Source organism: Zalophus californianus, chromosome 17 (genome assembly GCF_009762305.2).
Source record: "Zalophus californianus isolate mZalCal1 chromosome 17, mZalCal1.pri.v2, whole genome shotgun sequence".
NCBI lineage: Eukaryota > Metazoa > Chordata > Mammalia > Carnivora > Otariidae > Zalophus > Zalophus californianus.
The window spans coordinates 58883677-58907252 of NC_045611.1; the positions used below are offsets into that span (position 1 = coordinate 58883677).

At 44.2% G+C, this 23576-nt stretch overlaps 1 protein-coding gene across 1 annotated transcript; it reads left to right on the forward strand.

The window, feature by feature from the left end:
• Positions 1 to 11800: 11800 nt before the first annotated feature.
• Positions 11801 to 18383, forward strand: LOC113936255 (zinc finger protein 28 homolog). Its single transcript, XM_027619313.2, has 5 exons — positions 11801 to 11822; positions 12365 to 12783; positions 13609 to 13735; positions 14764 to 14885; positions 15534 to 18383. Exons 1-4 carry the CDS (start codon positions 11801 to 11803, stop codon positions 14835 to 14837), a joined length of 642 nt encoding a protein of 213 aa, XP_027475114.1. The 3' UTR covers positions 14838 to 14885; positions 15534 to 18383.
• The last annotated feature ends 5193 nt before the right edge of the window (positions 18384 to 23576 follow it).

Below are 23576 nucleotides of genomic sequence, written 5' to 3' on the forward strand. Positions count from 1 at the left end.
TCAACTGTATTTTAGCAATTTAAGTGCAGTGTAGAAACCTTTTTTTTTTTTTTAAGATTTTATTTATTTATTTGACAGAGAGAGACACAGCGAGAGCAGGAACAGAAGCAGGGGGAGTGATAGAGGGAGAAGAAGGCCTCCCGCGGAGCGGGGAGCCCGATGCGGGGCTCGATCCCAGGACCCTGGGATCATGACCTGAGCCGAAGGCAGACGCTTAACTGACTGAGCCACCCAGGTGCCCCGAAACCTTACTTCTATTAGGTCCCTTTACCACTCACTATTCTTTTAATACAATTGTCTTGGATGTTTACTCTTCATATGTTGAAGACCATATCAAATGATGTTATTACTTTTGTTTCAGTTGTCAAACATTTTTAGAAGCTCATGAGAAGAAGGGTAGTCAGTTTAACCTCTGTTTCTTAACCCTTTTCATTGAAATGTCAAGCCTCTTTTGCTATCATTTCCTTTCTGTTGGAGAACTTCTTGTAGCCATTCTTTCAGTGTAGGTCTCCTGGTGACAAATGTTCTTTATTTTCTTTCATCTGAGAATGGCTTTATTTCCTCATCCTTGAAGGACATTTTGATGTAATATAGGGTTCATGGTTGGCAGTTCTCTCTTAGTACTTACAAAATGTTATGTCGCTTCCTTCAGGCCTCCACGGTTTCAGGTGAGAAATCTGCCATTCAAACCATTGTTCCCCTACAGATAATATGTCATTTCCCTCTAGGTGCTTTTCAAATGTTTGTTTGTCTTTAGTTTTCAGAAATTTGATTATTCTGAGTCCTGGAGTAGAATTTTTTTGTTTATCCTGTTTGGGGTTTGTTTAGGTTTTTGAAACTGCAGGTGTATGCCTTTAGGCAATTTGGGGAAATTTTCAACCTTTATTTCTTCCAGTATTATTTTTAGATCCACCCTCTTTCTCCATTTCTGGGGCTTGAATAACATATTAGATCTTTTTTTTTAATTGTCCCACATGTCCCTGAGGCTCTGTTCTTTCTACAGTTTTTTCCCAGTCTGTTTTATGTCTGTTCAGATTGAGTAATTTCTATCAACTGTCTTTGTGGAGGAATCAGGGAGTGGAGTGCCAACTACCCTCATTGCTTCTGGATGTGGTTGGAAGATAGCTCCTCCCCTGAGCCTTTGCGACACTATCCTGAAGTGAAAGCAGATTACCACCTTGGATCACCTCCTTCTGCCTTGGTACTAAGTGAGGGTGGGCATTTAGCTCTCCCACCTGTACAAAGGGAAGGAGCATGTGGGGCTTTTTCTCAGGTTGTCCAAATGTGGGGCAGAAGCGAGAGATGGGATTGAAAGTGGGTACCAATCAGGCTCTTGTCCTTTTGATTTGCTGGTTGAATAGGAAAAACCCAGGCCTTGATTACAGACGGAGCACCTTGCTCTTTGCCGGGTACATCGCAAATGAACTGATGATACATCACATCTCATGTAGAGTACCCCTGTATGACACTGGTGTGGAGAAATCCTCTCTGTTTATATTAGGAGGGGTGGCCTGATGTAAGGATATATGTGTACTTTTGTGGCAAATGGCTGGTCTGGTTGTTCAGAAGCACCGAAGAATCAAGACTGGCAGATCAATGATAAGTTTGTGTGGAACAGGAGCATGAAGTTACTGGAGGGAGTGCAAAGTGAATGGATATGTGTGTCCCCCATTAGTGCCTATAGGCACCCAGTGCAGAGGAGAAGGGAGGGGAGCAGAGTAGTTGAGGTTAGGCTCAGTCTTCGGCCTTCCCAGTCTTTGTCTCTAGAGCTATAGGTAATATTGGCTATGGTAGCAGAAATGGAGGTTTTAGGGCGCCTGGGTGGCTCAGTTGGTTAAGCGACTGCCTTCGGCTCAGGTCAGGATCCTGGAGTCCCGGGATCAGGTCCCGCATCGGGCTCCCTGCTCGGCGGGGAGTCTGCTTCTCCCTCTGACCCTCTCCCCTCTCATGCTCTCTCTCTCTCATTCTCTCTCTCAAATAAATAAATAAAATCTTTAAAAAAAAAAAGAAAAGAAATGGAGATTTTAGGTGAGCCTTACATCATGGCATCCCTCTTGCCCCAATTGAAATAGCCACTTCACTTACTGAATGTCTAATGTGCCAGTTACAAAGACCAACGCTAAGATCATGATGCAGTACATTCTATAGGAGACCAAACTGCCACTTGGTGGCAGATTGTTTATATCAGATCCGTTCCCTTCTGGAGGGGGAAATGATTCATCCTTACTGGGATTGATACTATTTCTGGATATGGTCTTAACTTCCCTTCCAACAGGGCCTCTGCAGACACCGTTACAACAGAGCGTATTGACTACGTGATCTGCCAACACTAGTTGGCCATTACACTGAAGATGCAATCACAGTATAGACACAAATGGATTGAGGTCTTGCAAGGCAGTTTCTGTAGCCAGCGCTGTTGATATCCCATGCTCTATATTACCCACTTTCCCACAAGCCTTATCAGAGGGTCCCCAGCAAGATGGAGCCAGACTTGCCCATGATGTCAGCCTGCTGTCCTGTGCATCCTAAGTTCATTTCTCAAATAAACTCCCCAGACCCCAGGAATCATCTCACAGTTTTCTGCTGTAAAATATCTGAAGAAGTTCTGTTTTCACATTTTCTTTCCATTCACCAGCTGCCCCTAGTTCTCATTTTCCCACTCTCACTTGTAGATACTACTCCATGCTCCTCTGAAAGCTCCCCTTTTGGCTCCATTTTGTGGTACTTGCCATACATGGGCCTAAACCAAGAGTATTCATAAGCCCTACATTTTCTGAGCTGATTCAAGCTGTGGGGGAATTCTGGAGAAAGCTGGAGACCCCCATCTCCACCACCCCACAAACCTCTGCGTACCCTTCATTTCCAAGTATATTCATATTTTTCAGCATCGTTTTAGCCTTCTCTCAGGGTTCAATTTTTATATTTACAGCTTGAATGTACCTGCCCTTATTTATCATCATGTTTTCTGATCCATTTTCTTCAAGCAGCTCTTCTCTACACAGGTGAAATCCTAGATGTCCATAAAGTAAACTAAAATATCTGGAGACTTCAGCTACTCAGATGAACAGTATTTTCTGACTTTGTTATCACCATTTCTAGAATTCCACTGCTCCTCACTGATTAAAGGAATTTCAAATGAAGTTTTATGTGTTACTCTTCCAAAATCATGGCAACCCCAGTGTGCATTTCCCCATGAGTTGTACACTGCTCACCCACTGTGGCTCTCTACAGCATTTCCCTTGTGATGTTAATATTTTCAGCCTATAAAATGATTGATATGCCAGATACTCTCTTTTCTAAATCTTTCAAAATTTTCACCCAGTGTAAAACAAATTCAAAAATTTTATTGGTTTGTGCATATTTTCTTTACGTTCCTTCTTTGTTCTTTTGGACAAGTCTAGGGAAGTATCTGAACTGCATCAAATTATCTTAAACTTTAATTTATCTAAAAAATGTTTTGGGGTACCTGGTTGGCTCAGTCATTAAGCGTCTGCCTTTGGCTCAGGTCATGATCCCAGGGTCTTAGGATCGAGCCCCGCATCAGGCTCCCTGCTCAGCAGGAAGCCCGCTTCTCCCTCTCCTACTCCCCCTGCTTGTGTTCCCTCTCTCACTGTGTTTCTCTCTGTCAAATAAATAAAATCTTAAAAAAATAAAAAATGTTTTGAAACAAAAAAATGTAATTGAAGCATAATTTCCATTCAGAAATTTCACTTTTAAGAATATATCTTGATTGGGGTGCCTGGGTGGCTCATTTGTTAAGCATCTGCCTCCGGCTCAGGTCATGATCCCAGGGTCCTGGGATCGAGCCCTGCGTCGGGCTCCCTGCTCAGCGGGAAGCCTGCTTCTCCCTCTCCCACTCCCCCTGTTTGTGTTCCCTCTCCCGCTGTGTCTCTCTCTCTCTCAAATAAATAAATAAAAAATCTTTAAAATATATATATCTTGATTAATTTTGAAATATATATATACAGTTTTGTGACCACTATTACCATCAAGATGTGAAATATTTGTATCACCCCAAAATCTTCCTTCATGCAGTCAAATTCCTCTCCAAACCCCCAGCCTTAGGAACCACTGACTTATTTTTTTAGAATGTCAAATGAATGGAATCGTTTAATATGTGGTCTTTCTTTTTTTCAGATATTTTCATTTGCATAATGATTTTGAGATTCGGTCATGTTCCTCATCTCTTCTTTTTATATAAAGCCAAGTAGTATTTTAGTTTTTTGTATGTGCTACAATTTTTTTTAAGATTTTATTTATTCATTTGAGACACAGAAATAGAGAGCAAGCATGAGCAGGGAGAGAGGCAGAGGGAGAAGGAGAAGCAGGCTCCCCACTGAACAGGGAGCCCGATGCGGGGCTCGATCCCAGGACCCTGGGATCATTACCTGAGCCGAAGGCAAGACACCCAACCGACTGAGCCACCCAGGCGCCCCTGTATGTGCTACAATTTGTTCATCCATTAATCAGTTCATGGACAGCATTTCCAAGTTTGTGGCTATTGTGCATAAAACTGCCAAGTATTTCAACAGGTATTTGGAAGGAGACATTTTAACTTGTGTAAATTTGTAGGAGGAGATTGCTGTGTCCTATAGCATGTGTATATTTACCTATATAGGAAACTGCCAAATTGCTTTCTAAAGTGGCTGTACCAATGTGCACTCACCAACAATGCATGGGAGTTCTAGTTGTTAAGCATCCTCATCAGTGCTTTGTATTGTCAGTCTTTTTAATTTTAGCGATTCTAGCAGGTGTATATTGTATTGTAGTTTTAAGTGTTGCCAGAATCACTAATGATACTGAGCATCTTTTCATATGTTCATTGGTCATTCATAGGTCTTTGGTTCTTTTTCCTTTTTTTTTTTTTAAGATTTTATTTATTTATTTGACAGAGAGAGACATAGCGAGAGAGGGAACACAAGCAGGGGGAATGGGAGAGGGAGAAGCAGGCTTCCCGCTGAGCAGGGAGCCCAACGCGGGGCTCGATCCCAGGACCCTGGGACCATGACCTGAGCCAAAGGCAGATGCTTAACGACTGAGCCACCCAGGCGCCCTGGTCTTTGGTTATTTGATCAAATTCTTTGCCCATTTAAAATTTTTTTCCTAACATGATTTGTAAGAATTTGTTTAGTTAAGGGCGCCTGGTTGGCTCAGTCATTGTCTGCCTTCGGCTCAGGTCATGATCCCAGGGCCCTGGGATCGAGCCCCACATCAGGCTCCCTGCTCAGGGGGAGGCCTGCTTCTCCCTTTCCCTCTGCTGCTCCCCCTGCTTGTGTTCCCTCTCTTGCTGTCTCTCTCTCTGTCAAATAAATAAAATCTTTAAAAAAAATTTTTTTTAAAGAATTTGTTTACTTAATATTCCGGATGCTAGTCCTCTGTCCGATGTGTTTTACAAATAGTTTCTCTCAATCAATGGCTTATGTCTTTATTATTTTAGTAGTGTCTTTTGAAGAACAGATGATTTTAATCTTGATGTAATCCAAAATTCATTTTTTTCTTTTATGTGTTCTTTCTGTGTACTCTCTAATTGGAGTTTGTGCAACCCAAGGTTGCAAAGCTTTAAATTATGTTTTCGTCTAGATATTTTATGGTCTAGACCCATTTTTGAGTTAATACTCATATGTGGTCTGAGGTAAAGATTTTATATTACTTCTAAACATTTTATAACCAAGCTAATCACTTTGGAGGCATACCCATTAGGAATGAGTGCTTTTTACACCAACATAACTATACATAAATGTTATAACAATTTCATAATAACCAAGAACTGGATATAATTCAGATGACAGTCATCTATAAGATAGTTAATTTTTTTAAGATTTTATTTATTTGACAGAGAGCACAAGTAGACAGAGCGGCAGGCAGCCTTATAGGTGCTCCTGTAAGGTACTTAATTTCTACCTTTCATTCAGTGGAAGAAAACACAGAGATTAAGACTGTGCTTTCATGCAAAATGCTTTGAGGGGCAATGTATATTGGACACAAAATAGTAAATTCTGCAGAATTCTATAGATAGGTTCATAACCAGGAAAACCTAATACATGGTGATTAAGTACATCATAATGGGGACGCCTGGGTGGCTCAGTCGGTTAAGCGACTGCCTTCGACTCAGGTCATAACCCCAGGGTCCTGGGATTGAGTCCCGCATCAGGCTCCTTGTTCAGCAGGGAGCCTGATTTTCCCTTTCTCTCCCTCTGCTTGTGCTCTGTCAAATAAATAAAATCTTTAAAAAAAAAAAAAACATCATAATGGTCATGTTTGCATAGTATTAACTGAGGGAAGGTAGATATGTGTCTGAAAAGGTATTGGGGATGTTCTCTCTGTACAGCTAGGGGTTGCATGGGAAACACATAACTAGTCTCCAAGCTATACTTTTATGATTTATCCATTTAATCTCATTGAATTAGACATGTATGAAAAAGAGGAAAAAAGGTAAATGTAATAAATTGATACTAATGCATCCCCTCTCCCCAGTAAAAAATGGAATATGGCAATCTTAGCATGCCATGGATGAGCCTGTGAGATTGCAGATTCTATCCTTCACTTCAGAGAACACCATCCAGAATTTTACTTTACTAATTTTCTTTTCTTCATAGTTTAACACCTTAAATGTGTATTACTAATAGTGGTTACTATATTTTTGTTGGATTTTGAAATTTATATGAATGGAATAATGCTTTACAGATGCTTTTTTGTATTACCTGTTAATGTTATTTTTAAAGATTTCTGAGATGAATGTATACTTGTCTCGTTATCATCCTTTCTTATATACATTAAATGGTACTCCTTTTAATGGAATTCATTAATTGCATCTCATCAGAATATGTAGGGATATCATCATTTTTGGTACATTGTAAAGCAAAACTTCAAGTTGAATATAAGAATTTTAAAACAAGTGTCGCCTGGGTGGCTCAGTCGTTAAGCGTCTGCCTTCGGCTCAGGTCATGATCCCAGGGTCCTGGGATCGAGCCCCCCATCGGGCTCCCTGCTCAGCGGGAAGCCTGCCTCTCCCTCTCCCACTTCCCCTGCTTGTGTTCCTTCTCTCGCTGTGTCTCTCTCTGTCAAATAAATAAATAAAATCTTTAAAAAAAGAATTTTAAAACAAAAGTATGCTTTGAATAATAGAGGTTGAGCACTTTAAAGAACCATGGAAACCCCTTCAATGTAATAAGAAAACTGAAGTGCAGAGAAATCCAATGAAAAACCCAAGCCCATACTCAAGGGCAGACCCTATTTCTCCTAATTTGTCTGATTACTGTCCATTATGCTATTTATAAAAGGCCTGCCAAGTTGGCATTGGGAATGTCATTATTTTCAAAAACCATAGTTCAGGGGCACCTGGGTGGCTCAGTCGTTAAGCGTCTGCCTTCGGCTCAGGTCATGGTCCCAGGGTCCTGGGAATCCAGCCCCGCATCGGGCTCCCTGCTCCGCGGGAAGCCTGCTTCTCCCTCTCCCACTCCCCCTGCTTGTGTTTCCTCTCTCGCTGTGTCTCTCTCCGTCAAATAAATAAATAAAATCTTAAAAAAAAAAAACAACCCATAGTTCAATATTGTCTTTGCTTTCTTTAGGCATGGGTTATTTAGTATTTCAGAACTCGATTTTCAAGCATATCTTTAGTTTTTTTTTTTTTTCAGATATTTTCTGTTACTAATCTCCACCCTAATTGCAATCTTTATTTCATTCTATGCAGTTAAAGAGGGCGTTTTTAAAAATGATTTTGTTTATTAATTTTAGAGAGAGAGCATGAGGGGGGAGGAGCAGAGGGCTAGAGAGAGAGAATCTCAAGTCAGACGCTCAACCTACTGAGCCACACAGGCGCCCCTAAAGAGTTTCTTTTTTTTTTTTTTTTATGGTTCTGTATATTGTCAGTTTTATACATAGTCAGTTTGTGCTAAAAAGCAAACCTCCTCTAGTCAGTGTCTACAGGTCTGTATGTATCCTTCAGGTCAGGTTTGTCCATCTTGGTTTGTGAATCTAATGGAAAATTACCATTATACCTGCTTTTTAAAAATCATAGTAAAATATCCCAGATTTAACTCTTTATTCTTATAGTAAAATTATTGTTTTTTACATAGTTTGGAATTGATGTTAAGAATTGTATACAAATTAGGGGCGCCTGGGTGGCTCAGTCGTTAAGCGTCTGCCTTCAGCTCAGGTCATGATCCCAGGGTCCTGGGATCGAGCCCCGCATCGGGCTCTCTGCTTCGCAGGAAGCCTGCTTCTCCCTCTCCCACTCCCCCTGCTTGTGTTCCCTCTTTCGCTGTGTCTCTGTCAAATAAATAGAAAATCTTAAAAAAAATTGTATACAAATTTTAGGGGCACCTGTGTAGCTCAGTCGGTTAAGCATCTGACTTCAGCTCACAGTCCTGGGATTGAGCCCCGTGTCTGGCTCCATGCTCAGCATGGAGTCAGCTTGTCCATCTCCCTTTCCCTCTCTCCCTCCCCCTCCTTGTTCTCTCTCTCTCTCTCAAATAAATAAAATTTTTAAAAATTGTATACAAATTTTACAGGGCCCCTGAGTGGCTCAGATGGTTCAGCGTCTGCCTTCAGCTCGGGTCGTGATCCCAGGGTCCTGGGATCGAGCCCTGCATCAGGCTCCCTGCTCTGCAGGAAGCCTCCTTCTCCCTCTCCCTCTGCCTGCTGCTTCCCCTGCTTGTACACACTCTCTCTCTGTCAAAAATAAATAAAATCTAAAAAAAAAAATTGTGGGGCGCCTGGGTGGCTCAGATGGTTAAGTGTCTGCCTTCAGCTCAGGTCATGATCCCAGGGTCTTGGGATCGAGCCCCACATTGGGCTCCTAGCTCAGCGAGGAGCCTGCTTCTCCTTCTGCCTCTTCCTCTCTCCCTGCTCATGCTCTCTCTTTCTCTGTATCTGTGTCTCGAATAAATAAAATCTTAAAAAAAAATTGTGTACAAATTTTAAAGTATGTCTTCCAGTTGTTTTCTTCCTTATATCTTTTTTTCCAATACAAATACACATTTCTGTGTTTTTGTGTAATAATTATTAGATATAGGGGTGCCTGGGTGACTTAGTTGGTTAAACGTCCAACTCTTGATTTTGGCGTCATGATCTCAGGGTTGAGAGATTGAGCTCAGTGCAGAGTCTGCTTGGAATTCTCTCCTCCCTCTGCCCCACCCGCACCCTCACCCCCCCATCCCTGCTCACTCTGCCTCTCAAATAAATAAAATCTTTAAAAATAATTACAAGATGTGTATTTCTCAAACTTTTATTTCATTTATGTAACATCATATCTTAGAAGTATGACATATACGGCACCTGGGTGGCTCAGTTGGTTAAGCGACTGCCTTCGGCTCAGGTCATGATCCTGGAGTCCCTGGATTGAGTCCTGCATCGGGCTCCCTGCTCGGCGGGGAGTCTGCTTCTCCCTCTGACCCTCCCCCCTCTCATGTGCTCTCTCTCTCAAATAAATAAATAAAATCTTAAAAAAAAAAGTATGACGTATAAAGTAATTATTGTGGGATATCTTTCAACCCACCAAAAATAACTGATTACTAATTCAACCATTTATTCCATATTCATTTCATGTGATGGCTGGGATATTTGGGTTCAAATGCATCTTCCTATTTTGTTCTTATTTTTGCTTCAGTTCTGTTTGTTATACTTTCCTTTTAAAAATTTGTATAGATTATTTGCTTTCCTTTTTTATTATTATTTTATGTTAATCACCATACATTAGTTTTTGATGTAGTGTTCCATGATTCATTGTTTGCGTATAACACCCAGTGCTCCATGCAGAACGTGCCCTCTTTAAATACCCATCACCAGGCTAACCCGTCCCCCCACCCCCTCCCCTCTAGAACCTTCAGTTTGTTTCTCAGAGTCCATAGTCTCTCATGGCTCGTCTCCACCTCCTATTTCCGCCCCCTTCATTCTTCCCCTCTTGCAATCTTTTTTTTAACATATAATGTATTATTTGTTTCAGAGGTACAGGTCTGTGATTCATCAGTCTTACACAATTCACAGCACTCACCATAGCACATACTTGCTTCTCCCTCTCCCTCTGCCTGTTGCTTCCCCTGCTTGTACACACTCTCTGCCAAAAATAAATAAAATCTAAAAAAAAAAAAAAATTGTAGGGTGCCTGGGTGGCTCAGATAGTTAAGCATCTGCCTTCGGCTCAGGTCGTGATCCCAGGGTCCTGGAATCGAGTTAATGTCCCCAATGTCTATCACCCAGCCACCCCATCCCTCCTACCCCCCACCACTCCAGCAACCCCCAGTTTGTTTCCTGAGATTAAGAATTCCTCATATCAGTGAGGTCATATGATACATGTCTTTCTCTGATTGACTTATTTCACTCAGCATAATATCCTCTAGTTCCATCCACGTCGTTGCAAACGGCAAGATTTCATTCCTTTTGATGGCTGCATAATATTCCATTGTTAGATTGCTTTCTAAACATTGCTTTTAGTTGGGAATGTATATGGTCCTATTTTATTAATGTTTAAGGTAAAAATTATAATACATGTCTGTAACACAACAGAATATAGTGTTACTACCTTTACCCTTTTCTTGAACAATATAAGGGGTATTATTGAGGATTGCATGGTAATTCTATCATTCTACTCAACAAGGAGATATTGTTCATGTGTTATTCAGATAGTGAATAATTGTATTAATCCACAGATGTATCTCTCTTTTGGATCTTCATTCCTTCCATCAGTGCAGACCTTTTACCTGGGATCACTTCCTTTAAATATAAACCTGATTCATTTTATATGGCTTAGTTTTCTATTATATTTTTCATTTTAGATTTCATACAGTCTTATTTTATGTTCTTTCTTGAAAAATACTATTTTGTGAAGTATACAAATCTGTGTGGACAATTATTTTTTTGGCACCTTCACTGTGTCATTCCATATGTTCCTGACCCACCATATACTGGATATGAGTGGAAGCAATTTACTTTGTGTTGATAGTTTCCTAATGTTAAGGAACAGTATTTGAACAACACACTGTAGAGATTGTAACGGGGAGATGGCCTCAGTAATTACATGGGGTTTGAGTTGGAACAATAAAAAAGTGACAGTGTAGAATGCATACGAGAAATAATAAAGTATATATCTGATGACCAAATTGATGGATTATGACATAAGGTGGCTGGATGCTTACTAGTCCCGTTTGCTCTGTCTGGACACCTGGGAGGATGGCATGTCTCAGCTCTCCTTAAACTTCTTTTGGGACCATGTGAATGAGCTGTGGCCAACTGGATATAGGCAGAAGTGATGGTAAAATTGTGCCTTAATTGTTCTCACACTTGTGCACAATTCTGGGAATAGTCTCATTGGATCTAGATTTCACAGCGCCCCAGGATTTTGTACTCCTTTGGGGGCTGCAAGTTCAGGTGATGGTCTGACGGTGACACTGTTTTGATAAGGACAGGGCATGATGACCTAAAGCTTCTGAGCTTCATGATCACGTATTTGTACCTAGGCCTACCTGCCCTCAGCATCAGAAGGGCAGGACGAGGTGACGAAGGTCCTGGTTACTGTGAACTAGATGACAGGTCATGTCACAAAATTGAGACCATATCAGCTCCACTCTCCACTTAACCCTGACAGCTGCTAGTCATGATGCTGCCGAGATCTGAATCCTGTGCCCTGTAGTAATGCATGTGTTGGGCAACTTGCCTCCCTGTAGTTTAAGAAACTCTCCTGCCACGCTGTTTAAGAAATAACTAAATAAGCCAAATAGTTCAATCTGTGCTTTTATGTGAAATTTTTAATCAGTACCTGTGAGGCTACTTTCCGGTCAAGAAGTCATTGTAGATTGTTTCGATAATGCCAAGGATCCTGCAAAGAGGCAAGCCCGACCTCGCCAACCCCAGCAGGGTATGTTAATGCCAACTCCTAGTTACTTAATGAGAACTAACCACGTGAAAGGCACTTTAAATCCCCCGAGCGACCTAGCTCCCGTTCTAGTCTCGGTAGAGCCCCGGTTCCCGAACCTGGGAGCAGCGGCAGGATGCCTTACTGCAGCGCTGAGCCGCCGCCGCAGTTTCCCGCATCCGGGTCGGGGCGGGCCGCAGAGGTCCCCCGGTCCTGCGACGCCTGGCTTCTGGGGGCGGGGCTCCGCGCCTCGCCCGCGGGAACTGGGGTGCTTCTCTTCACGGGGAAACCTGGCTCTACTTATTTCCCCGCGCGCTCCGGCTGACCCTTGTCGTCGCCGTGAAGACGGGACTGGCGCACGCGCCGGGGCGCCGGCGCGCTTACACTACATTACCCAGAAGCGGGGGCTAGGCGCTTCCGCCCCGAGCGACGGGCCGCAGACCGCCGGGGAGGGGAGTTTCCTGTGCGCCGGGGCGGGACTTCCGTCCGCGGCGCAGGAGCGCATCCCTTGGTGAGCGGCGGCTGGTCGGGCCACGACCACGTGGACTGGAGCGCGCACCGGGCCAGTCCGGGCCGCGCGGGGCAGGAGACTGACGTGGCGGGGACCGCCTCCGCGCCCTGGGCGAGCCGTGACGCCCCGGCGTCGGCCCCATCTCCCCGAGACTGTGCCCGGCTGTGGGACGGGCGCCGCCGGCTCTGCACCTTCCCTGAGGTCCCCGCGCTCCGTCGCCCGGGCCCCCGAAAGCGGCGGCCGGGGCCTTGTGAGCATCTCACACCATCTTACAGCGAAGCTCGGAGCGCGACACGCAGCCGCAGGCGACCCCGCCCCAGCTGAGCCCTCGGGACGCACCCTGGTCGCCCGACCCTCGGGCCCTGCTCAGCCCAACCGGACCCCTGGCGTGGCAGGGGCGGCAGCACGGATGAATACGGCGCAGGTGAGTGGAGGGTCACCCAGCCTCCTCCCCGCCATCCCCCGCCACGTCTCACCCTCATGGTCACCGTTCCTCCTTATGGCGGATGGTGGTGGTGGGACTGTTATCTCACGTTTTCTCGGTCGTGGAGTCCCTGGAGGAGGTCACTTCTGGCCGCGCATCCGGAGCCCAGGTCAGGTATTACATGGGTATGTTCCCGATCAGGGCGGCCAGTGGAAGGGTGACCGAGTCACGGGAACAGGCATGTGCCAGTGCTTGGAGGTGAGATTGAGTTGGGAGTGAGCAGGGTCTCCATGGCGTCTTAAGGGGAATAGAGAGCAGTGGAATGGCAGCCGCGGATGCTGGGCCTCTCTTCTGGAAGTTTGGAGCTGAGGACGGAGGTGGTTTGACACAGATTTCGTTCAGCAGGCTTCCCCTGGCTACAGAGTGGAGACTGGAAGTGAGGGAGGAGGTAGGGAGACTCGGGAGGAATGTGACCTGCGAGTTTTAAGGCCCTAGTACTGGGGGCTTATGGAAGAAGGCTGAGCCCAAGTTTGCTTTTGTCTGGGAGGCATGGTCTGAAGGACACCGGGAGAACTGGCCAGCTAGAGAGTTTGGTGCCCTTCGTGGAAGACCCGCAGCTTACACAGTATTTATCTGCCCACCTGCCTGGCTCCAGGCCGCACACAGAGATCAGAGAGACAGGAGAGAGCAGGCGCTGGTGGTACCAAGGCCTGATATCTGCTCTGAGGTGGGAGGCTAGGAGGAGAGGGACCAGGGGTGGTTGTGTGAGTGGACAGACAGGTGACCCCTGTGGCCTGTGGGCTCAACTGTCCCCCGTCGTGACAGGGCTGTGTGACCTTCGAGGATGTGTTCGTGTACTTCTCCCGGGAGGAGTGGGAGCTCCTTGAGGAAGCTCAGAGACTCCTGTACCGTGATGTGATGCTGGAGAACTTTGCACTTGTGTCCTCACTGGGTAAGGCCCTGCTTTAGTTATCTGTTGCTACGTGGCAAGTTATCCCAAAGCTCAGTGGGATGAAGACAAACACTTATTATCTCAGTTTCTGTGGGTCAAGAATCAGGCATATCGTACTTGGGTACCTCTAGGCTCAAGGTCTTTCATAACCTTGCTGTCAAGCTGTCCAAGTTTGCTGTCTCATCTGAAGGCTCAACTGGAGGTGAATCTCCTTTCAAGGTCATGCCCCTGAGTCGGAGGCTGTTGGACTAATTAGTCATTTTCTTGCTGGCCTTTGGCTAGAGCCCTCCCTCAGGGTCTTGCCATGTTGTCTTCTCCATATAAGCAGATCACAACAAGGCAGCTGATTTCCACCAGCATGAGCAAGAGACAGCATCCAACGTAGAAGCTGGTATTTTCATAATTTATTTTCAGAAGTGACATCCTATCATTTTTGCCATATTCTGTTCATTAAAAAGAAGTTTTAGGTTCAGCCCACATTCAGCTGGAAGGACTTACAAGGACATGGATACCAGAGGATAGGTATGAGTCCCAATTTCCTGGGCTGAGTTTTGTTCTTCCCCTTTTTTCCCAAATGGCAGCTGTCTGTCTGACAGTACTCTCATGGCACAACCCCTTTCCTTGGCTTCCTGGAGTAGGTGGTGGGTCCCAGGGCTGGACAGTGGGCACTAGCTCCTCTTCTGCAGCAGCCCCAACCTCTCCTCTCCCAAAGCTTTGAAATGAAGGATTTGGGGGTCAGGAGTCTTGGGGTCTGCCCAACAGATCCCAGATGGCCTGGCCACACCTTGACTGGGTATCTGTCCAAACCCCTGGTCTCTGCCCACATTCTTACCCCTTCTTCTAGTTGACTTTTCCTGGGGCCTGACTGTTCCAGGAATTGCAGGCACCAACGTGGTCATTCCTTGTGAAGAACAGTGAGCTGTTCCTGCAAGACACTTTTCTAAGATTCTTAAAATATTTAATCTTTTCTGTGGAGAGCATTGCTCTGGGGTGCTGCCAGCCACTCAGCAGCTCTTCTTTCCCTTTAGGACTCGCCGTTTCCAGGTCCCATGTTGTTACCCACATGGAGCCGGAGGGGAGCCCAGGGTGCCTGAGAAGGTAAACACAGCTCCAGCTACAGCAAAGCAGATCTGGAGGAGGCCTGGCCCTGGTGAGTGGAAGCCATGGGGACGGTCGCCTCAGGGCTGGCTTCACATTATACCAGCAACCCCTGTTGTATCTCCTAGTATTCTGATGCCAGTACCCGTGGCTGACCTCATCCCCCTTTTCTTTCCCCATTTGGATGCTTTGCCCACTGTCATTTCTACTCTGATCTCAGTTACCTGTTAGTTCTTCCCCCTGCCCGCCATCTCCATGTCATTTCTTTTCTTGGTACTCTGCAGCATTGGCTTTCATTTAACATGTCATGAGTTGTGCTCACATCCTTCAGTTTTCCTTGAAAACTAAGTATTCCGTGCCAGCCAGATTCTCCTGGCCCTGGACAGACCCTTTTGCACAGCACTCACCTATCACAAGGAATGAGGCCTTGCTGGGAGACCATTGGCAGAGGAGTGATTTGGAGACCCTGCCCCTCCTCATACTGCACTCCGTCCTTGTACCCTCTCCCCGTGAGGTCTTCTTCATTCTCTGACCTTTAGAGGCCTGCAGCGCACAGCTTCCCTTTCTCATCCTGATTCTACTCCCGTGTTCTGCATGCAGCCCCACGGACTCGTTCCTGGTTGTATCCCACAGCATGTGTTATGGCCTGCCAGTTGCCACCAATTAAACTTGAACTTAACCCGCATTTATCTTCCTTCAGGTTGATGGCATGGAGTGAAGGATGAGGCTGCGCATTCTAAGCGGGGTGTTTCTGTGAGTGTCACAGATGGGAACTCCCAAGGCAGGTCCTTCCACCCGAAAGGTTCATCCCTGTGATATGTGTGACCCAGTCTTGAAAGACATCTTTGCACCTGGCTGAGCCACAGGGAACACCATCTGAGCAGCAGGAGAGACTTCTGGTGTAGTATAAACCTTGACCAGATGCAGAAGCCGCAGAGTTGAGAAAGTTTCTTCAGAAAGGAAGGGAGCCAGGCCTCATTTGTGAAGATCTGCAGATCCCATGTGTTGGAGAAGGCTTCTACTTGCAGGGAGGGTGGGAAGAACTTTGTGGTCAGCTCTGGACTTATCCAGCACCAGGCTGCTCGCAGCAGGGAGAAACCACACAGGGGTCCTGAGTGTGGGGAGGCCTTTTGTGTATCAGATTTCCTTTAGGCAAGAAAGCACAACCCGAGACCATAAGCCTTCTATTTGTTGGAGGCAGCCTCCCTCCAGGGTTGATTGACTCAGAGCATCTCAAGGGACTCTTGGTTGTGGTGAACCGGGGAACAAGGGCCATTGGAAATGCAGGAAAGGCACCTGACCCTGGGACACTTTCCCACAAGGAGAGTCTTCCCAGGAAGGTGAGCTCTAAGCACATTGGTGTGGGAACAGCTAATCTGCATTCAGGACTTTCATGAGAGTGAGTCTCTCGGGGAGGGGGGTGCTTTCCATGAACCACTCACATGGGCCACAGAAAGCTTCCACGGTCTATGGGCAGAATTTCTACAAGTGGAAGTTTAACAAATGTTGGCGTGGTTTCGACATCAGCAGATCATGCTGAGGGAAGCCTGTGACCACAGCGAATGTGAGAAAACCTTTCTTGAGAGGGCAGGATTTACATTGAGCGAAGCCAGGGGAGGATTTACATTGAGTGAAGCCAGGGGAGTACTTCCAAGTGTGGGAAGGCCTTCAGCTGCAGGTCAGACCTCATGCAGCACCAGCAGATTCACAATGGGAGAGGCCTTGTGAATGCAAGGAATGTGGGAAAGTCTGGGACAGCTCTGCTTTTGTCCAAAATAATTTCCCCCACCCAAGAGAAAGTCTCTTCAAGTACAAAGTATGTGGGTAAACCTTTGGTGACAGCTGTTTTCTCACTCATCATGTAGGGTTTTCCCAGGAGAGAAGGCCTGAGTGCAGTGATGTGGGAAGGCCTTCATTCACCATTTTTATTTCTGGCATTAATAGCAACCGCACTGGGGTAAAATCCTTTGAGTATAAAGATCTGAGAGCCTCTTGTGACCGCTCTTCCCTAACTCTACACGAGGAGTCACGGTGGGGAAAACCTTGTGGATACAGTGAATGTGAACACACTTTCAGCTTTCGTTCATCCCTCACGCACCCCCTAAGTGTTCATACTGGGGAGAAACCCTGTGAGTGTAAGAGATGTGGGAAAGCCTTTTGCAAGTGGACTTAACTCGGTCAGTACCAGAGAACTCATACTGGGGAGAATGTAACTCCTGAGGAAAATGTTTGCCAGAGGAAACCTCTTGCTCGGCATCTGAGAAATTATACCAAAGAGAAACCCTGTAAGTGTCATCGTTGTGAGAAAATCTTCTGAAGCAGATCATCACTTACTGTCTTCTAAAGGGTCCTTTTGGAAGTTGACTCAGCTTGGACCTTACTCTACAAATGAGAATTTAAAAAGGAGAGGAAACTAGTGGTTATTGTGCAGTTTCAAAACCTTCAGCTACAGCTCAGTGTTAGTATGCGCTGAAAAGCAATCATGGACTATTTTTAAAAAAGAGAAAAGGCATAAGGGAGGAGGAAGAAAAGAAGTCGATGTAACAGAAAAAGGAATGCATTCATGGTTTCTTTCAGGTTTCCCTACAAACCCATGACAATTTGTTTTCAGTTGTTTTTGTTTGGGGTGGCAGGTGGGAGCAAAGGGGCCTCATCCCTTCACCTGACTTAATATACATTCACTGCCATTCTGTGACAGGAGAGCTGGATACTTGACAGCATCTAAACAAATATTTATCGAAATCCTTCTTTGTTAAAAAACAGACTCAACTAGTAAGGGTCATTTAGTCTTTGTGATAAATGTGAAGTCATAATTTATGAAGCATTTAAAAGAAATTAGAACACTAAAAATATTGTCACCTAAAATTATTTCATATGTAAGGGGCTAAGGACATATATATGAATGGGTACATTTTCTGCACCATTTAAGACCATTTAGTTAAGGCTTCAGTTATTTATTCACTTATTTATTCTTCATTGAGATATAATTGACATATAAAATCATGTGAGTTTAAGGTGTACAACATTGATTTGATGAATTTATATTGCAATATGATTGCCATTGTAGCATTAACTCCTATATCCTAGTGGTATCCTGTGTTCCTAGTGGTAGGAACAGTTAAGATCTAGTCTCTTGCCAAGTTTCATGTTTTTAATATAGTTTTGTTCCTTGCAATCCCTTTACTGTGTCTTAGATCTTCAGGATTTATTTATATACTAGTTGCAAGTATGTACCCTTAAACAACATCCCCCCACCCAAGCCTTTGGTAACCATCATTCCACTCTCATTTGAGTTCAGTTCTATTCCACATATAAAAATATATAGTATTTGTCTTTCTGTGTTTGACTTATCTCACTTAGCATAATGTCCTTAAGGGCCATCCTTATTGTCGTAAATGACAGCATTTCCTTTTTTCTCAGAGCATCTCAAAGGACTGAATAATATTCCGTTGTATATATGCCACATCTTCTTTATCCTTTGATGGACACTTAAGTTGTTACCATATCTTGTCTCTTGCGTACAATGCTACAATAAACATGAGAGTGCAGATATCTCTGAGATCCTGTTTTCATTTCGTTTGGATATGTATATACCCAGAAGTGGGATTATTGAACCATATGGTAGTTTGGTTTTAATTTTTTTTAAGGTTATTTCCTTATTTATTTGAGAGAGAGAGAGTGAGCACAAGCAGGGGGAGCGGAAGGCAGAGGGAGAAGCAGGCTCCCCACTGAGCAGAGAGCCCAGACCTGAACCAAAGTTAGATGCTTAACTGACTGAGCCACCCAGGCACCCCTTTTTTTAAATTTATTTATTTATTTATTTATTTATTTATTTATTTATTTATTTATTTATTTATTTATTTTTGGTGGGCAGCAAAAGCAAGGTTCATTGAGTGATAGCAAAGTGATAGTACAAAGCTCCAAGGAGGGAGGGGACCCCAGAAGGTAGCCCCTATTTTTAGTTTTTTGAAGAACCTCCATATTTTCCAAAATGACTGGACCAGTTAACAGTCCTACCAATGGTACACAAATGTTCCCTTTTCTCCACATATTTGCTGACATATATCTCTCATCTTCTTGATACTCGCCTTTCTGACAAGTGTGAGGTGATAATCTCATTGTGGTTTTCATTTGCATTTCCCTGATGATTAGTGATACTGAGCACCTTTTCTTGTACCTGTTGGCCATTTGGATGTCTTTGGAAAGATGTTTGTATAGTTCCTCTGCCCACGGGTTAATCAGATTGGTTTTTTTGTTATTGACTTACATGAGTTCTTTATAAAATTTTGGGTATTAGCCCCTTATCTGGTAACATGGTTTGCAAATATTCTCTCCTATTCCATAGGTTGCCTTTTTATTTTTTTTTAATTGTTTCTTTTGCAACGCAGAAGATTTTAAGTTTGATATAGTCCGACTTGTTGATTTTTTTCTTTTGTTTGTGCCTTTGGTATCATATCCAAAAAATCATTGCCAAAACTACTGTCTTGGAGCTTCCCTTGTTTTCTTCTAAGAGTTTTATAGCATCAGGTCTATGTTTAAGTCTTTGATCCATTTCAAGGTAATTTTTGTGAGTGGTGTAAGATAGGGATCCAATTTCATTTTTCTGCATGGAATTATCCAGTTTTCCAACACCGTTTGTTGGAGAGACTGTCTTTTCCCCATTTGATATCCTTGGCTCTCATCAAATACTAGCTGACTGTATATGTGGGGTTTTAATTGTGTCTCTTTATTCTGTTCCGTTGGTCTATTTTTAGCCAATACTATACTGTTTGGGTTACAATAGCTTTCTAATATAGTCGAAATCAGGAAATGTGATGCTACCTGTTCTTTCTCATGATTGTTTTGGCTATTAGGGGTCTTGCAGTTCCATACAAATTTTAAGATTGTTTCTTCTATTCCTGTGAAAAGCGCCATTGGAATTTTGATAGGGATTGTGTTGAATCTGTAGATAGCTTTGCATGGCATGGACATTTTAACTATTATTTTTTCTAATCTATGAACACAAGATATCCTTCCATTTGTGTCTCATTTCTTCCAACAGAATCTTATATTTTTCATTGCACAGATCTTTCACTTCCTTGGTTAAATTCACTCCTAGGTATTTTGTTGTTTTTGATGCTACTTTGAATGAGATAGGTTTTCCCCCCCAGATGTTTCATTGTTATTGTATAGAAACGAAAATGATTTGAGTGTATAAATTTCATATCCAGCAACTTTACTGAATTCACTGATTAGATCCAACAGTTTTTATTTGAGTCTTTTGGATTTTCTTTTTTTTTTTTCCTTTTTTAAATACTTTATTTATTTATTTGTCAGAGGTAGAGAGCACAAGCAGGGGCAGGCAGAGGGAGAAGCAGGCTCCCTGCTGAGGAAGGAGCCCGATGCAGGACTCAGTCCCAGGACCCTGGGATCATGACCCGAGCTGAAGGAAGATGCTTAACCAACTGAGCCACCCAGATGTCCCTGGATTTTCAATATAAGAATATATCATCTGCAAATAATGACAGTTTTACTTCTTTCTTTTTCAATTTGGATACTTTTAATTTCTTTGTCTTGCCTAATTGCTCCAGCTAGGATGTCAGCACTATGTTGAGTAAGAGTGCTGAGCGAAATCTTCGATTAAAAAAAAACAAGCCTTTTCTTCATGTCATTTTAAACATCCAGTCTGCTCACTTTTCCTTGATCCAGATTTGCATTTTTCTTTATTTTCTCTGAGGCATGATGCTACTCATGTAGCTATGTAGTCTTCCCAGGTGAGTCTTAAACCTTTCCTCTGACTGGGTTTTTCACTTTTTTAAATCTCTTGAGGGACTTCTCCAGGTCCACCTCAGTACTTTTCCGGGGTCAGATTAGGGCTAAAACAGTAAACCACACATTCCAGTTAAATTCATGATAAACTCTGGAGAAAAAAAAAAACAGATAAGGAATCTCATTGTTTAATCTTACGAGAATGTGTCAAGTGTTGTTATAAAGAAAAGTGACTGGGGGGCGCCTGGGTGGCTCAGTCGGTTAAGCGACTGCCTTCGGCTCAGGTCATGATCCTGGAGTCCCGGGATCAAGTCCCGCATCGGGCTCCCTGCTCGGCGAGGAGCCTGCTTCTCCCTCTGACCCTCTTCCCTCTCGTGTTTCTATCTCTCATTCTCTCTCTCTCAAATAAATAAATAAAATTTAAAAAAAAAAAAAGAAAAGAAAAGTGACTGGAATTTACCTGAGGGATGAAGCTGAATGAGTGCAGGTGCACGTACTTTCACGTTTACCCCCTGTGGACTTACTTCCTTTGTGCTCTCATCAGGCAGGGCATTAGGGAATATCTCCTTCCTTTGGGACTGTCTTTGAGGACAGATGCTGAACTATATGAGGTGATCATTGTTCCCTCATGATAAAAAAAAATTGTGCAATTTTTTTAAAGATTTTATTTATTTATTTGACAGAGCGAGAGCAGGAACACAAGCAGAGGGAGTGGGAGAGGGAGAAGCAGGCTTCCCGCCGAGCAGGGAGCCCGATGCGGGGCTCGATCCCAGGACCCTGGGATCATGACCTGAGCTGAAGGCAGACACTTAACGACTGAGCCCCCCAGGCGCCCCAGCAATTTTTAATATAAATATAATCATTCTCACTTTGAGTCTTCCTCAGAGCCTTGTCAATGACCACAGGCATAGTGTTGCATCCGCGCTGTGGGCCAAAACCATTCTGTGGCGCTCTGCCACACTTCTCATTCATGCATTTCTCAGTGAGTCAGTAGTCACAACACTTCTAATTATTAAATGGCACCATATATAGTTTCCTATCGCTTGGGAAAGAGAGTTGCCTTCCAGGGGCTCCTTCCTCCTCCATCCTTCCTGCACAGACCAGTGGCTGTAGCTATAAGGGTTGAAGAAACACTCTACAGAGGATGTTTCCTTCCCCACCTGGGAGCTCTTTGGTACAGTGCAGCACATTCAGAGGCCTGGGCCTGTGTTTGTCGCAAAGCAGTTGTGACATGTTGTCCAGCGGAGGAAGGACTGAGGTTTGTTCCCTCATCTCCCATTTCCCACCATCCAGCCTCCCCTTACGTGTTCAGAGAGCCTAGCTATTGAGCTTGCTACCGTGTGGGCAAGAAGGATGATACCGCGTGCTTCAGTCATGGCATGCCACGGGCAGTTAGGGCACGTGGAGGGCTGAGACATGGGCCCTGCCCTGAGCTCTCATAGAAAATACATTAAACAGGCGGAATCAAGGAACCCTTGCTTTGACACCAATGTGTCTGGGAATCCTGGAAACATGAGAGAAGGATCGAAACGGGCATGTGAGGACAGGTGTGGAGGGGGTAGAGTGGCCTAAGGGCTAAGAGCTCGGAGTTGCAATTCGTTGGGATTCCAGCCTGTCTGCACCGTGCCCATCCCGGCCACATGACTTTGGTCCTGTCACTCGTCCCTGGAGTTCCGTGTTCTTATATAAAATGGGAAGATGGACATTGGACTAAAGCACACAAAACAAAGCCAACCCTGGAAGGATGCAGGACTCTCAGGCAGGGTTAGAGTTGGAGAGCATCTGCAAAGTAACAGCGTGTGTCACGACGCAAGACTGATGAGTGTGGTCTGGTGCGGGAACCAGAGCCCAGCCACTGTGGCTAAGGTGGGAAGGGTGCAGCGGGGTAGGGCGAGATGAGGAATTGGGTTTTGTGCTCAGTTGTTTTGAGATTTCTACCAGACATCTAAGAGGAGGCATTGATATGTAGCTGGATGTGCAAGCCTAGAATTCAGAGAAGTGTTCGGGTTTATGGGTAGTTGGCGCCAGCGCCCTCTGGCACCAGAAATGCACCTGATACCTGTAGTGGAAGAGAGTGAGGTGTATTGGTGCACTGCAGGGGGGATAGCGCACTCTTGGAAATGTGCAACACTCAATAAAAGGGTGTTAGGATGTCTTCCAGGCTCTGGGCTTGTGCTCAGTGATTTGTAGGAGGGTTTAAGAAAGTGGAGATTTTGGGGGGCGCCTGGGTGGCTCAGTCAGTTGGGTGTCTGCCTTCGGCTCGGGTCATGATCCCAGGGTCCTGGGATTGCGTCCTGCATTGGGCTCCCTGCTCAGCAGGAAGCCTGCTTCTCCCTCCTCCCTCTGCCTGTTGCTCCCCCTGCTTGTGCTCGCTCGCTCTCTTTCTTTCTGTGTCAAACAAATACATAAAATCTTTAAAAAAATATCCAACCATAGCATGGATACAAGATACACATCTAAAATATTACAGGGGACGCCTCCCTCTGCCCCTCCTCCCTATTTGTTTTCTCTCTCTCTCAAATAAATAAAATCTTAAAAAGAATATATAGGGATATCATTATTTAGCAAAAAAAAATAATTTCTGAGATGGCTGATATAAAAATGCTTGATATATTCATGAACTGGTATCTTTACCCTTGTTATTCTGAAACAGTTTATGTAATTTGAGTCAGTATTACAAATTACATACATATTTTATCTTTTTGGTGATGCTTTCTCCGTTGAAATTATTTTTTTCTGATATAAATACAAGATTCACATGTGTTCATGTGTTATTTTTTAATGATTATAACAGGTGTGGGGGGCACCTGGGTGGCTCAGTCGTTAAGCATCTGCCTTCGGCTCAGGTCATGATCCCGGGGTCCTAGGATCGAGCTTTTAAGTCTTTTAAAAAATGATTATAACAGGTGTGTTTTTCAAGACCTGTTTCAAATATTTCTGTAATGTTTTATTTTTTAAAAGATTTTATTTATTTATTTGACAGAGACACAGCGAG